This window comes from Falco peregrinus, chromosome 2, assembly GCF_023634155.1.
Source record: "Falco peregrinus isolate bFalPer1 chromosome 2, bFalPer1.pri, whole genome shotgun sequence".
NCBI classification, from domain to species: Eukaryota; Metazoa; Chordata; class Aves; order Falconiformes; family Falconidae; genus Falco; species Falco peregrinus.
The window spans coordinates 110,484,858-110,501,880 of record NC_073722.1 but is presented as its reverse complement, the minus strand read 5'-3'; the positions used below and the strand labels follow the sequence as shown (position 1 = coordinate 110,501,880).

General features: G+C 36.5%; 1 protein-coding gene across 14 annotated transcripts in view; it reads left to right on the top strand.

Annotated features, from left to right (window-relative positions):
- BCAS3 (BCAS3 microtubule associated cell migration factor) overlaps positions 1-17,023 on the top strand; it is a 370,182-nt gene that overhangs the window by 78,503 nt on the left and 274,656 nt on the right. For all 14 annotated transcript variants that reach the window (XM_055797243.1, XM_055797246.1, XM_055797240.1 and 11 more), the window contains exon 13: positions 9,481-9,574. In XM_055797243.1, coding sequence (XP_055653218.1) covers positions 9,481-9,574 — 94 coding nt within the window. The remainder of the gene's footprint in view (positions 1-9,480; positions 9,575-17,023) is intronic.

The following is a 17,023-nucleotide window of genomic DNA, read 5'->3' as shown; positions in this document are numbered from 1 at the left end:
TTACATAAATTTGAAAACTAAAATGTGATCAAGCATGATGCTGTTTTGTGAGGCATATGCCCTGTTTTACTAGTAATATACAGTACAGTGTGTCAGGCAAAATAATTTGTTTAAAAAATCCATCCCATTATCACACAAACTTTAAATTGGTGTTTTGTACTGTCTTTATGACATAGAAGATATCTGTGCCTTTTGTGTTTGTTTCTATCAGTCATTTCAATTTTACTCTGGTCCTGGAGGTCAGTGTTTATGCAGGACTCCCATACACTTCATTATTCTTTAACTATTTTATAAAATTGTTCTCCTTATGTTGACACTTCTTGAATTTAAAAAAGAAAAATCCTGTATTTTTTCTCGTTTTCCTCCTACCTTTCTGATGCTTATTGCAGGTAAGTTAGTAAGGTATTAATGACAAATCAGTAGTCAAGTTCTTTTCTTTTCTTACCTGAGAGTAAAATGAAATGTTTTTCTTGAAAACCAACAAAACCTCCAGTATGCTGTTTGAGCTGTGGTTGTGCCTGAGAATTAGTTTTGGAAGTACTTAGCCAAGTAATGTTGCACTGAAAAGTGATTGTTCATACAACATTATAGGCCTTTTCTTGCAAAATTAAAAGAAAAGAAAAAAAGAGAATGGAAAAAAGAATTTATTTTACTTAAGGTCTTAGAGTCAGGTCTTAAAATAAGTCTGTTGGCCATGGGGTTTGTTTTTGTTTCCTGGAAAAAAAATGTCTTTTGGCTCTTTTTATACTGCCAGGGAAAAAAAAAAAAAGAAAAAAAAGAAAAAGGAAGAAAAATTCTGCTTCATAAATTTCTCATGAAGCCTTGTTTAATGCGGTCATTATTTCTGATGGTCATTGTGCTTTGATTCTTCTGCATAGGTCTAGGGGAAAAAAAATGATATATCTTAGGTTTTTAAGTCTTGTTATGTATGATTTAGAGGTTTTATGAACTTGTCCTCTGACCTTAACAATAGTAGGGAGCTATCAAGCCTAAAGGGCACTATAGAAAAGTAGTTGTAAAAATGATAACATTTGCCTTGTCCAAATACTGCTGCTGTAACATAAATAAGCCATCAGTTCTAGTAAAATATTTTTTGTCTTGAATCTCTAGGGAAGGAAGCTCTAAATTAGATATCCTAATTGTTTGTATGTCTTCTGTTTGTATTTTTGTGATCTGAAGTTTTAAAATGCTATTAAATTAATAATTTATTTTCAGTGCTGAGCCTTACTTTCAGAATTAGCACCATTTTTTTCCCCCTGGGAAAAAATGAAAGAATCTTTCTTTTTGCATTGTTAGATTTTCGTGGTCCAGACAACTTTTTAACAATCTTTCCTTACTGAAATGTGCATCTAGCAAAAAAAAAGTTGATTAAAAATAAATGGTCTAAATAAAGAATGTCATTCAACACTGCCCCAGTAAAGAACCTTCTGGTGTAAGGGGTGTCGGGTGTGCTCCCAAGCCCCACTGAGTTCCCGTCCATCACTCCAGCTGTTTCCACGGCCTTTGTGCACACAGCCCTGTTGGAACACAGCAGATTCGCATTTTGGTAGTTGTGTGAATCGACTTGTCCCAGGGCGCTTGGCAGGGATCCGGTGCTTGCGTGCTGGCAGAAGGAGACAAGCATGCTAGTTTGGATGGCACATATTTGTTACTGGCCGGGTAGTCCTGGCTACTTTTTAAAGCATAATTCAGTGAAGCTTCAGTTCAGGAAAGCGTTTCAGTGAGTCTGACCTTTAGGTGATGTGAGTATTCCCACTGAACTGAATGTGATTGCTCATCTACTTCAGCATAAACTCGTGGTTAAGCATCGTGCAGGTTGGAAATCCGTGCGGCTGTTTGAGCTGCATAGATCTTCCGCATTGCTTTAATTTCTGCAAGTGTTTTATTCTGTTGTGGCAAGCTGGTTTGATAGAAGTCATCCAAGCTACGTTATGGCTGACACTTCGGTTGAACTAGAGAAGTGATTGAGCAGGTTGATGAGTGCAAGGTCCAGCCTCACCTGTGGTTAAGAGAAAGTAGTTGCTGCACAGCAGGATCACAAACGCCTTGTATAGTTTGGCCTCTTTTCTTGATGGTGTGTGGCAGTGATTTTGCCAGTCACTGGTTTTATCATCCCAGTTTTCAGATTCCAGGTGGGAAATAAGAGGTCTGGGTGGGTACAAAGAAACACTTGGCGGCATTCCTGCTTTCTTCTACAATGAAGATGCCTTTTGGAATATTTAATTTTTGCTGGCCAGGGACGCTGCTGGGTGTCTCTGCCCGTTACCAGCGTTGGTCTTCCTAAACTGACTAGGAAACCACAAGCATTAGTAATGCCTGCCGAGTGCTTTCTGTGCTGAATTCACAGTTTGAAAGCCTTGAATACTTTTCATCATACTTGTGTGTGTGTGCATGGTTTTCAGAGGTTGTCAGCCTAATCGTAAACGAGGGGAGTTTCAGAAGCAGAAAAGAGTTACTTTCTTATCAACAGACTCCTCATGAGAAAGGAATACCTCACCTCTTTCAGGTCAATAAAGATTTCTATCTACCTGCACAGCCTAACAAAGCATTTGGGTGTTGTAATGAAGGAAAACATTTCCCAAGTAATAAAATATATCTTTAAGATAGCATATAGTAAAAAAAAAAAAAAAAAAAAAAAAAAAAAAAAGAAGATGCCTGTTTTAAAAAGAGAGGGGAAGTGGAAGAAGATGACAGTAAATGTAACTCTAAGGCAAGCAAGCATGTCATTTTGAAGGAGAAATAAGCACTTTTTCCACTGGGAATTAGGATTTTGTGTGTGTGTATATATATATATATTTTTGTGTGTGTGTATATATATATAAGCTTGCAAAGTAATGATGCATGTGCTTGTCCATTGACTTTGAGCATAGCAACATAGATTTTAAAGATGGAGTGAACCGCTCTGTACTTGTGTATGAACATACAGATTAATTTGCCAGTAGAACAACTGAAGGAACATGTTTTGGACATGACCCAGAAGGACTAACTACATCTCTACGTTTTCACCAATTTTTTTTTATATCTGCTGTTTCAAAGATACCCAATATGAAGAATGCGAGATGGGAGTAAATGCATTTCATGAAGTGTACTGGGCTACCATGGCAGAGGTTGAAATGCTAGCTTACCCCTGAAAAATATACAACTAAAGACCAAAGAAATCTTCTAATGTAATCTTGCAGGATTAAATCTGCAGGGAAAGTATTTTTAATAAACCTTATAAATGTAGATATTGTAGTAAAGTCTCAAACCCAACAGTTGTTTATATGATAGCTCCTACCTTCATAATTGGTGGTACTTTAAGAAAATCTGAATTATGGGGTAATTAAATGCAAAGGAATGTGGAATTATTGAAGTTGGCTGTCATGATATATTTGTAAAGGGAGTCAAAATAATTATCGAGATGCCCAAGTAACTTTGTGGTAAACCAAAATATGTTAACAAGGTTGTGTGCTTGTTTAAACTTCCTTCTAATGAAGTGTTAGCGAACTTTTCAGTTAGATGTAATGACTATTTATTTGAATCTGTTAATTAGTTGAAATGGATAAAACTAAAGCTGTACAGATGTCCTCTTTTGCCGTAATTGGAATTAAATGTGTAAGACTTTAGTGGCTTGAGTTTTAAAGAAAAATTATTTTCTTTCGACCTTTGTTTCTGTATTCTTAATTAATTCACCAACTAGGCCACCCACATGTAGTCTGCAATAATGACCTTTCTCAAAAGTGGCCAGTTTTGTGACTGAATGTAAATCTGTTAAACATCTAACATTTAGTTGACAGAGAAATATGTGGCCATTTAAAAATACAAAACTTGATTCTTAGTGCTTTTGATAGAGCAGTGTGATTGATGAGATATCATTGTGTTGCTTTCACAGGTCATCCAAAACTCATGAAAATATTTGAGGAAATATTTTAAAAATAACTTATAAAAATAGGATAACATGTTGATCTTTTTATGTTTTAAAATGTGATTGGTGCTTTTTTCTGTTCCCTATTAACTTTTTATTGCATTAAAGAGGAATTTTCAGAAAAAAAGTTAGACTGCTGCAGTTTCAAAAGTTCATTTTCATTTCGTAAGGAGTTGATAACAATTGAACCAAATGAAGATGTTTATCAGGAGCAAGAATTGTTGTGAAACTTTGGTCTAGAGGAAAAAGAAGCTAGAAGAATAAAGTGTATTCAATAATAGAACTTCCAACTACATACGTAATTCCACTGGTCATTAACACCAGTGCTTTTATTTATAAGAATGGTTTCACAAAGGTTAATTTGATGTTCTGATGCTCATATATTTGGCATCAATTTTCTTCACTTTTTATATCTACGTGTATTACAGAAGAATTCTTTTTATATATAAATATAAAAAGAGCAACAGGATTCCCTCAGAGCATAATACTGTCTGCCTTACTTTTATTAAAGGAGATCTGTTTTTTGTCAAGAAGACATTTTTGTCTCAGATAAATGGTTCAGGCTGAGCACAAGGCTGTTTTGAGTTTATGCTGGATTCTATTAAAAGGAGTGCAGTAGTTAATGCCACAGATCTATCACTTTTAGCCCTTTTCCACTGATGTTTGACCTTAGCTATAAGTTGGGGGAGGCTAACTGGGGGGGTCGGTGTGGAGGGGGCTGGTTTTTGTGCATACGTCTTAGGAACTGAAGCAAACACTGCTCTTAACTTCAGCTATTTAAATCAATGGAGATCTTAATAAGTGTATATACAAAGATTTCTCTAGTATATAATACCCATATTTATAAATATTGCCAAACCTCTTTGTTATTACGACGATGAGATTATTCTTTCTTAATTTGATTAAGAGTAGGACCTGCGTGATTAGATTTGTGTCCATTTTTATTTGTGTTACTTTCATGTTTTATTTAAAAACATGTCTCCACTGGGATAAGTGGTGTAATTTGCCTTGAAAGTTTAAAATAATTGAAGTCATAATTACTAGTGGCTTCTGTTCAGCAGTATGGAAAATACAATGAATGAAGAAAAATATGGCATAGGAGAAAAAAGCTTTGGCTTCAGCTATCTCTTGCCCTCAAAGCAAACACTGTTTTCTGATAATAAATGTAATGATCCCCTAGGTGTTTTGTCTCTTTCTGTTTTAGAGTAAGATAAAGAGGATTTGATTCATCTTTGATCAACTATGGTGTTCTGTTGAACTCTAATAGAGCTGGCTTGAGAGCTGCAGCATTGGCTCAGTGTCTCCCGCTATGGACTGGGTTGGCTGGGCAGCTTTTTTGAAAATTATGTTGCCGCTCTCTTGATAAGATAGTATTTGGGCATCAGAAACAGGCTGAATGCTCATTTACAAGGCCGTTTTGGTAGAAGAGCCTTAGTGTTTTGTTTCTTGTTGGTTTTTCTTAAAATGGTGTTTCTATTTGTAATGGTAGGGAACTCTGCAAGGAAGATACTCAAACATCCTTATGAACCTCGGTGACTATGCAATTATAAGAGTATTGCTAAGATTTATGAACCTTTTTCAATGAGAGACTCTGTACGGTCTTTTACTCTTAATAGTAGAGTGGTTAGAGGCCACTGCCTTGGAGGATGAAGCTTGTTTGGGATGAAAAAGATTGCAGGCTCGGGATTCCTGTGGGATTTGTATGTTCTGTGCATTGGGAAGCTGAACGAGCTGCTTCCTTCAAGCTTTTTGACAGCACTTGCATGCATTATTAGGCAATTTGTACCACTGTTTTGACTTCCAAGAAAAAATTCCAACTCTACTCTTTTCAGTGGTAAGAAACCATAAACTGGCCGAAAGGAACTAGTTGTACAATGTGGGTATTGATTTAATGTGCCGTTTGTTAGCCGATGGGCATCGTTCTCTCCAGCACCTTTGCAGATAGCGTCTTCCACTTCTCCCTTGGCAAGAAGTGGCTTCTAAAACTTGGGAAGCCTCCGTGGCAGAGCCTTGAATACTTCTTCATTCCTGTACAGCTCCAGTCTTCATCCTTGTCTACGTGAAATCTGTGCTATTTGATCTATTTAGATCTATATAAACCCTGTTGTACCAGGGCAGTTATATCCATTTAAAGGTCTCTAATACAGAAAATAATGTATTCCCATATAAAGCATCTCGTGTTATATCAGCATAATTTTGTTTTCCTTAGGTTGTATACGATGGTGAAAATCCTACTATGATTTTTAAAGCTATGGAAGTTGTAAATTGCCATGTGAACCAGGCTTTTCTTTTGTGGCATGTTTGGAAGGGATGTTTCCAAAGAGGCTCCTCTTTGGTTGATGATGTAGTTAAGTCAGCTGCTGTAATTCCTTTGATATTTTTTTTCTCCCTTCTTTGTAGTGTTGAAATTGTAAAAAATGATGTATGTTTTCCCCAACTGTCCATGGCAAAAGTGCAAGGGAAGGACATGAAAAATCTTGCAGTGCAGCCTATAGGTTTAAATAGAAGTTGGTGATTTTAAAACGGTACTTTTCTTCTCTGTTCCACAAGGATATTTTTTTTCATGTTGATTTTAAAAAGATGAACATTTTTTCCAACTTCATCTTACCTTGCACCAGCAAGTGTTTTTTCCATGTGTGTGCTTCAGAAGCAAGTATTTCAGTTCTCTGGCCACAGTCGGTAGGGAGTGACAGATACCAGATGTCAAGAAAGGAGGTGATGTGGCACCATCACAACCTGAGTTTCAGATTCTCCAGTATCCAAGGATCTGCAATTTTCTGAGTAATGAAGGTGCTTTTTGGGGTTTTTCTTTTTTACACCACCACCCCCCACCCCACCCCCCCCACCCCCAACTTGGCCAATGCAGGATACTAACATAATTTTACTTGAGTCTGAAAGCTCTGCATGAGTCAAGCTTTGGTGGCAGGCGAGGGTTTTCAGGATCCACAAGCTTACAGTTGCTTTTCTTTCATTCTCGATGGGATGTTATGCTGACAAGTTCTTCTTCCTTGTATTTCTATCACAAACAATGGAATTGTATAACAGCTAAAATAAGGACTGGTTTGCTGTACCTGAAAATCAGCTTTTACAGTGAAAAGAGATTTTTTAAAAAGTCCGTTTAGATTAAACACAAAGGGTGTTTTTCCAGGAAGGTAATTTTAAGCAGTGATTGAAAATAAAACATTTCAAAGTGTGGAGTCAGTTAGCATAGCATACAAGTAATAGATTTGGGCTTTAGTGTATTCTCAGATTGGTATGTCTAAGGTGTTTCACAGTTTTTAATGTTGTCAGATTTTTGCTTTGTATCTTCTTTCCAGAGGAAAAATATTTAAAGGTTGTCTTACCATCCAGAGTGTTCCTTGTCTGTTAAATAGGGGTTTTATGTTGCAGGGATGACAGCAGTGGTACATTTATCATGAGGTTAAAAAAAAAAAAAAAAAGACCATGCTGAATTAATCCATTTTACAGTCTGTAGAAGATGATGCTATGTAACTTTTTAAGCAACGATTTAGGTACTGTTGATACCTCCCCATTTCTAGATTAATATTTTTTGTTTAACAGACTAGATTTAAAAATAAAAACCCCAACTTTTCTTTCTTTTGTAAAGCTGGTTTATGATGTTACTTTATCATTACCGTGTATCTTTAATTAGAGCAAAATGTTTAGGATAAGACTGGGTTACCTAAAAGTGGAAGCTGTGAAAAGATGTATAGGAGTTATTTAGTGCAGTTTATATAGGCTGAGAAAAGAACACTGTTCCTTTGAAAAGCTCTTAGGAAGATCTCCAGACCCTTTGGTTAGTGGTTCTGGAATAAGCACGAAATGCTGACAACGGAAAGCAAAACCATAATTGTGCTTATGTGACAGTGCCAAGTAATTTGAACATTTAAAGTAAGTCAGGCGCAGGCCTCTTCATCCATATTACGTGACTTCTTTAAACACTTAAAGATGATTTCTCTTTTTGAAGCATAAAAATATCTTCAAATTATTCTGATATCTGTTAGGAATAGGAAGTATTAAAAACCTTTCAGATTATCTTTGAAGCAGCAGACAAGTTGAAATGGGAAATTTTGCGCTATCTTATTAAGAAGGTGGGTTTTACTTACCACAGAAACTCTTTCTATTAAGTCCTTTTCTGACAGATCTTTCTCATTATTTTACTTAATTTAGTTTTTAACATGATGTAACCAAGGAATAAAATAATTTTACAGCTCCTGCATATGTTTTGTCCACATATCTTTTGGTTCTCTGCCACAGATCTAAGAATATATTTTCCTTTTCGTGCAATTAGATACTGTGTTCTTTTGGAGGTCCTTTTGTAAGTCTTCACAGTCAGCTTTAGTTTTGACTGGCCCAAGTAGTTTTATCAACTTCAAATAGCCTTTTGTTTAAATAAAATCAAAAGCTTATCCTTTGTCCCTTTCTCCAGAAGATGTTGCGCAACACAGATCTCAGTTCAGATATTTCCTTTTCCACTTAATTTCCCTCTGTTATGAAAACTCTCCTGCCTCATAATTGCTTTCTTGTTCGCAAGAAGGTATTTTGCCACAGCATGATTTTTTTGGTTTTTTTTAAGGGGTTTTGGTTAACAACCTTTGTAATACTGTTATTTAATGTCCATCAAAGCAAATTCAAGATGGAGAAATTTCTTGTTCATTGCATATTCTGCACTGTAGCTGCTTTCATATGCGTTCCCAGTCCTTAATATTTCTTGTGTCCTTTGGAAATCCAGATACCTCAAGTCCATCACCACTTACTAGCAGGATGCAAGCTGTGGTGTTCCTGCCTATGTAACTGATGGAAAACAAACCCGCTTTCTTCATCTGGGTTTGTGGTCCGTTTTTCCAGTCGTTTGCCATGTATACTTTGAATCCCAAAGAAAATACTGATTTACGTAATGGTTAAATATTCCCTTTTCTTTGAAAAACTCTATGCTACCTCTTGGGTTTTTTTCTGTTCTGTGATTTTTGTTATTGCTTAGAGAAAATAACGTGTTGTTGACAGTTAAAGACCTGCCCGTGTGCTTCAATGTAATTACACCGATCCTCCTTACCTTAGCCCAGCTGCACACTGCTGCTGAGTCTGGTGGAATGGGAGCTCCTGTCCATGGGAGAGTGGAATGAGCAAGAGACTCCTGTCACAAATTTATGAATAATAGGCCTTCTTGACTGTAGGCATACAGAGAGGTCACAACCCTTGCTTCAGCCAACGGCAGTGGAAACTGTAAATGTAGCTTCCTGGTGCACTGCCTGCAGACTTCTTTTGTGATAAGCTTCTGTGCAGCCATTGATGCTTTGTGTAGCAAACCAGTAATACTTTGCTTTATTTTAATAGGATGAATAAATAGAGAATCTAGGTGTAAAGTGTATAATTATTTCTAGTTAATAGTAGATTATTTGAGCGTGTCTCTATCTAAAAAAAATAGATTGATTGTGTTCAATTCACATGCAGTTATATTGCTAATTCATGCCACTGTGTATATTTTCTAAAACAACTCCTGTATCAGTAAGTTAGTATTTTCTCTTAGGCATATTTTTACTTCCTAAGCTTCTTTTGTCTCTATTAATATTCTGCAGGTACTTGTCAGTGAGGACTCTGATAGTGATGGTATCGTGGCTCACTTCCCTGCACATGAAAAACCTATTTGCTGCATGGCTTTTAACCCCAGTGGTAAGTTATTTTACTGTTTTAATGTGATAATTGTAAACAAGATGAAGACAGTAGAATGTCATAGGTATGTGTTCCATTGCTTTGGAGGAATTGCAGGTACCATTCTAACACATGCAGGTATCTCCTCGCTGCTGCTAGGACTTTTGACCTGCTCTGTTGAGTGTTGACTGTGCTGTACACTGGTTAATTTGGTTTCTCTGGAAATGTCAAACTTAAGCTATGTGAGAAGATTGTCTGCCACTTTGAATGTAGCAGAAGTATTAAGGAATTATCTTCTCTTGGGTATCCTGCCAGCCAGGTATCCAGGTGTTCTGATACGCGGGTATCCAGAGGATCAGCACATGTATTAAGTTGTACTCCTCCATAAATGAAAATAAAATGAATCATTTCACTGGCACTGCTTCTTAAGGTAACTTACACTGCCATTATGTGTTTTATTGATGAAGAATTTGTGATTCTACCCTCTTTCCTGAGTGAAATCAACTATAATATGAAAATACTTTTAAGAAACTCCTCAAAGTACCTATTTCTCTCCTTTCTCTTGATGAATGAACAATGACCGTGGCAGCAGAGATAACTAAGAATCTTGTCTCTTAATAAATCTTAACTTGACAATTAACATGTCTATGATTCTACTTATGGGCAGGGAAAAAAAAAAGGTTTGGTTAATTGCAGTAGTAATCAATGAAACAGCCAGAGAATCAACAGCTTCTACTTGCCTAAATCAACGGTTTCTAAAATATGGCCATGAAGATCCTGAGGATGAAGTCACATTTTAAAGAATAAAACTAAATGTATGTCACTTACGTTTTCACTTTTACTGACCAGTTGGTCTTATTCTGACATCCCATCTGTTCTGTCAGAACTCTTTAATAGCGGTGCGCAGTTCACAGCATTTTCACTGAGGTTTTGACATAAAAAAACTGTATTCTCATCTGGCTGAACTTTCTTCTGATACTTAAAGAGATTTTTCTGTGGAACTTTATGTATTTGACGGAGAATCAGCTATGCAGATTCCAGAACAGTAATATTTTTGCTTTGTACTCTGGTAGAAAGGTAATACCTAGAGTTGAGCAGTGCTAATTAAGTGAAATAAATACAGCTGCTTAACTTAGAGTGCTTTATAGATACTAATTAAATGTCTCCTTAAGACAATTTTTATGATTGTACAGATTTAAGGAAAATGGAATGTTTATGCAAGACCCATTTAACTTGTTATTTTTTAAATTGAAGGATATATTTGCATATTATTGACTTACTCCTATTATAATTAAGCTCTTTTGGTTTGCTCAGGTACTAACATTACAATCCTTTGTATATGATATAGCTGACTGTTACCTTATATCTAATGGTGCAGTAAGATACTTAATGGCAAAATGCTTTTTTCTAATTGCTGTTATTTTTGACTGATTGCAAATTATATATGTTATGAGATATTTGCAGGAGGGATGACTCACAGCAAGGTATTGAATCATACCGCATGTTCTGGGTACAGCAATATCAAAACAGTTGAAAACTCTTACCTCAGCTGCCTACACTCTGAAAGCAGCACTTAACGCAGGACTCTCTATTCTTTATTTAACATCAAGGCAGAATTTTGTTTGAAGCCAGCGTTGTTAGTAACATCATCTTAATCCATTATATAGTGGTATTTTGCCAATTAAACTGATCTCATTACTAAGCAGAACAAACCAAGAGGCGGCTTTTGATACTGTCTTCATCTATTGGCTGGTTGTAGTGAAAAAACACTTATAATTTCAAGCAGTGTATGTGATGCTGCACGGCAGCATAGCAACTACAGACTTATGCTGTAAAGGCAAACAGGGAACACTGATCTGTTTCAGTGTACTATTTTATTTTCTATGACTGATTAAATAGCTTAATTTCATCATGTCTTAACCCAAGAGCCCCTGAGCTCCACAGGTATTCAGGTCTGTAAAAACTTACAGGATTATGTTTGAAAAAAATCTAAACCAAAGCCACCACTACACTGGAAACCACTGAAGGTCGATGGATATGGAAGATGGTTATATATGAGTTTTGTGTAGTAAACCAGTAGAACAGTGCCACAGCCACTTTAAGCTGTATTTTAAAGGTATTGGTTGCCAGTAGGATACCTTTTTTGTTTGTTTGTTTTTCCTTTTCATGTTTTCTTACTGAACAAGGAGCTTTCTAGAGATAAGTTAATTGTGATAAATAATAGTGCAGAATTTATGGATATCATTGTGAAAACAGCTCCTGGTAATACATTGCTTCAATATAGTATTATCAGAAAACAATCCAGTGGGAAGGAGAGAGACTCACTAATTGTCAGTAAATGACAGTCATATTTTTTTCCCTGATCTTTCTTTTTGAAACCAAGAAGAAATCCTTTACTGCACTTACACTGTCCAAGATATGTTACTGTGGGCCTGATTGAAAGTCTTGCAATGGCAAGACTCTGGCTGATAAGGTGTGTGTCTTTTGTTTGTTTGTCTTGCTTTGGTTTTGAGGCTTTGAGGTTTTTTTTTTGTTTTTTCCTCCCAGCATGTTAAATAATCTCTGTGAAGTTCTGAGCTGGGTTCGTTGACGAGGAGAGCTTGCTGTATGCATGCTCTTTTACCTTAGCTGCATTACAAAGCAAAATCCTGCAAGAACAAGCAGAGGTGTCTCTGCATAGCATTTCATTGTGCTGTATAGACCTTTCTGTAGTAACTTTTGCTGGCTTTTAGGTCTACCTTGTGTTTAAATTTAAGGCAAATCTGTTGAAGTTTTTCTGGTTTTGAGGTATTCAAAGAAAGAAGAGACAACATATAGTTAGTGGGGGGTTTTTGGGTGGGTTTTTTTTTTTTTTTGGTATTACATGTATGGATGCTCGGAAAATCTGGTTGAATAATAAAATAACAACCTTGAAATATCATTTCTGAGTATACTTAGGGGGCACCATAGCTGTTTTTTTTTTTTAATGCTGCCTAGCATGTCCCTCTATACCTCTTCCAGACCCTTATGTTAATAAAAGCTTGCCTGAGTCAGTTGATTTTAGGGAGACTGTAAAAGTCTCAGTCAGAGACATATAGCAAATCGTGTTTAACATTAGAAAAGGGGGAAAAAAACCCCAAACAAACCACCAACCATAAAGGAGAAAAATTGCAGTTCCTGGTAGTTTAGGTTTTCTCTGTGTTTTTTCCTGTGCACATCAAATTTTAGTTTTCAAAAAAAGTTGTGATTGTTTACTATGGGGAGTGGGTTGCTGGGTTTTTCTGGGGAATGGAGGGAAGGGGAGGGTTTATACTGCAGCTGAAAATTTGTGGCCAGGCATCTCATCCGCAAAATCCCTTAGTCCTATGGAATTTCTAAAAGTCGGGACCCTGCATATATTGTTATTGCCTCTCTGCTTAACATTTTTCATTTTAATAGGTAAGATATGTAGTAGTTCAATAAAAGTGAAAAAGGACTGGTCCTCCTTTGCCATTTGTTGCTGATTGAATCTTTGGGAAACAGACATGAAATGCTAACTGGGTCCTTATTCTGGTGGTAAAAATAAAAATTATGATGTGAGTTTCCTTAATCTGTTCTCTTTGCCAGTTGTGTTGTCAGCTTTGGTGGCAGAGTTTCTGCTGGCCAGTGGGCACACTTCCTGTATAACATTCTTGTTCTGTTTCTGGAAGTGTGCTTAGTACATCCAATTCCAAGCTTCAAGTTCAGGTGACTTGGCACTGCTGCTTGTTTTCTTTTTTTCTTTTTTAATTGCTAGAATATGAGTATTTAATGTATACTTTTCTTCCACAGGAAACTGACACAGTTTCTCTATATGCTTTATTATATGTCAAAATAGTGATTTATTTATATAATGCCATATATGCCAGGGATTGCTTTTGTGACTTATGTGAAGATAAGGTCCCTCTTTTGAAGCACTCGTGTTTTGATATTTTTAGACATCCATCCAATATTGAATAAATCAAATAAATATTATAGTAATAATTTAGCATTGCCAAGTGCCATGGATGAGATGCTGTCTATTAACAGGAAGAAGGGGTCTGATTTTGCAGTATATTCGTTTAGTAAGTAATGCATACACATGGTATTTATTTATTTTTTACCACAGCCCCTTCCCAAGAAGGGACGCTTGCACCACAGTATGTGGCGAGGATACTTGCATGTAAGAGGAAGGAGCTGTGGGGCCCTGGGGCAGGTGATGACCAGAACTGGGCTCTTGCCAGCAGAGTAATTGGTGCAGCTAGGAAATGGCCAGCAAGCCAGATGAATTTTGCAGGGAGACGTGGCTGACAGACCGTAGGCTGGGTGCCGCAGATACACAGAGTCTTGCGAAGTGCAGTCACTGGCTGTATTTTGATCCTAGCACTGTTTTGTAGTTGACTGGGAGAACAATAATAATATTTTTTCAACCTAATCGAGAAGGATCCATGGTCGAAGAAGAAAATCACATCTTTTAGGCGTACAGAAACATTTGCGAGGGAAATGAGCTGCGTTCTGCGAATGGTTCGTTCATATTTGAACACCCATCTGATCCTCTGTGCGAAGCAGCTGCTGCAGACAGTCAAGAGCGCCATGTCCACTCCTTCATTTCTCAACAAAGGAAGGCAGCTTCTAACTTTCAGGGAGACTTCAAGCCTTTTAATAAAACTTTTCAAGATGAGAATAAATAGTAAAAGGAAGTGAAGTAATATACTGATAGACTGGGGACTTTATTAATGTCTCTCTGGCATGTATATTGATGCAGTGGAAACAAGAGGCTTATATTTACAAAGAGACTCGAAGAACAGTTACTTTAATTCACTTATTAAATGAAAATCACATTACGCTTTAGTGTGGATGATTTTACATAGTGTTAACATACCCTTGATTTATCTTAGCTTGAATATTCAGTTTTGGATGAATTGAAGGCCAATTTACAGTGGACAGACTGTCCAGACAAAAATTTACTGCTGTTACTAATTCACAGTAGGTAATTCAGATTAATTGCTCAGACTGCATCTGTGTAGATATGCTCCCAGACTTGCGCATCATATTTTTTCCTGGTTATATATTTTTTTCTGAAGAAAATCTTGATGCCTTTTTGTTTGGTCCAGGAACAAAGCCTGTCTTTACAGGATTACAGTCTATATACCTTGATCACACAAGAATAATCTCGGGTGTTGTTAGCTACGTTGAGTTGCAGGTAATTTCACCTGCATAATTTCCTTTTTTTTGATGAACATAAGTGCTCTGTTACCATGGCTTACAGGACAATGTAGCCTTCCACGATTTCTTGGAATGGTGATTTGACTTTTTCCAGGCTATAGATGTAAGACGTTTAGAAATGTCAGTTGTGTACAACCAGTAGCAATTGTACAACAGTCACCATTGTCTGTTACACATTGTCACACAGCAGTATTAACACTGCGGTCTGTGTTTATTATGGTTGAGTTTTTACCATAATTAAACTACAGCCTGGATAAAAAATTTTGGTAAATATTTCCTTGGTTATTAAGTTGGTTTTTTGTCAGTGCAACATTATGCAAGACTTTGTCATTAGGAGATTTTAAACTTTTATATGTATATAGTATTTATTTTTATATATTTAGAAATTAATTTACATAATAGAAAATCCAGGTACAAACCGTTTGCAGAATGTTACAGTTGTCACGGTATCACAGAAGAATCCTATCTGCTATGTACTGTAATAGACAAGAGCTTATTCTGCCAACTCTGAATGAAGGTGCCCTGGACTAAATTTTGGTACTTCCCGAAAGTAAGGAATACACCATAGGGGGTTACTTAAATTAAGATGTTTACAGAAAAGCCTCCAAGCTTTAAACATGTTGATGATAGTCTGCCAGGAATTCTAAGTGTATGCCAGGTCTGAAATGGGGAGAGGAAGGGAAGGGATTAAATGTTACCAATTAGAATTGGTTGCTCGATGGTAAACTGGATTAGTTTAAACTAGAGAGTGTCTAGACTGGAGACTGAAGGAACCATACAAACATCCTCGTTTTTCATTATGTTGTATTAGACGCTGTGATTTAGAAAGGAGGAAAAAACCTCACCAATTCTGATGTCAGCCGTAGTCCATTAAAACTAATTCACTTTGTTCCCTCTTCCATTGTAGGCACAGAGATGATTGCTAGTCACTGTTGTTAAAAGCAATAAATACACTGGGCTACACAGACCTCTGGCATGATCTGTTATGGAAATTTCTGTGTACGGCTTCATTCAAATGTTTTGGTTTATTGCTATTCCTTTTAATATTGGTCCAAGGTATCCACTGTTTTACTTTCATGTAAGGTCCTGGGACTGGAGCAGAGTTGTGGATGCGAATATCCTGAATTGAGACGGCACTGAGAACTGAGGCTTCAGTGTGATTTGGGAGGCATTAGGTCTGCTGCATATTTTTTTTTTTTGTAAGACGTTTCAATATAGAGCCCTAAGGGTATATATAATATTTGGAAGTTGGATTTCCACATGTTTAAAAGGAATTTTTATTTTTTAATGGAAATATGCCACCCCTCCCACCCACCCCAAAAGAAACAAAGTGTTTAGTTTCGGAGGGCTGTGGGGTGCTATTTCTTATCTTTTTATATACCAGACCTGGAAACTGAGAAGAGGAGGATGTTACATATTTGAAAAACACACCAATGTGCTGTATTTTTTTGCAAAATACAATTACCTATTTTTTCCTCTACACTCAAGGAATATATTCCAAAATAAATTGGAAATTCTGGCTTTCTCACTACCCTAACTTTTAATCATCTGATTCTTTATTTATATCTACAGTTCTAAAAGGATGTGGCCTGTTTCCCTTTTCTGAATGGATTTTTTTCAAGTATGTTCAGGTTCCTGTTTCCCTATCTAGTTAGTATTTATAATCCTGTGCATTCTGGAAAGGTATTTTCATTGATTGTTATAAAGACATATTAAAAAATAATGTATTTTTTTTAAGATGTATGAATAAGTTTTGGGAGGTCCGTAGAACAGCATAAGCTTTGTGTTTCACTCCTCTATATCTAGTTCTTCCATGTGATTTTGTAATGCATTTCTAAATAGTTTCTCGAGGCATAGTTTCTAAAACATTAATCTTCTGCTCACTGGATATATTTAAATGAGCTCTGGACTGACACACATACAAACATGTATTATACATACACAAAAATATTCGGTTCCTCTTGTGTGTCAGGAAGATTATGGAAAAATTATACAAATGCTATCCGCTGCTGGTATGTGTTCTAATGAGAAACCACCGGCAAATAGTTATCCATTGTTTGCAGACCACATCTCAAAGGAAAAGTTAAAAATACAGTAAAATTTACATGACGGAATAACACTGCAAAATGAACTCAAAAGGAAAATACGGCTTGGTTGACTAGCTGGCATGCAAGCTGTGGTGTATGGCTTCTATTCATAGAAGTGAAATTAAAGGATGCAGTTAAACACAGTTGTGAAACGTCCAGTCCAACAGCTGCATTGAGTTTG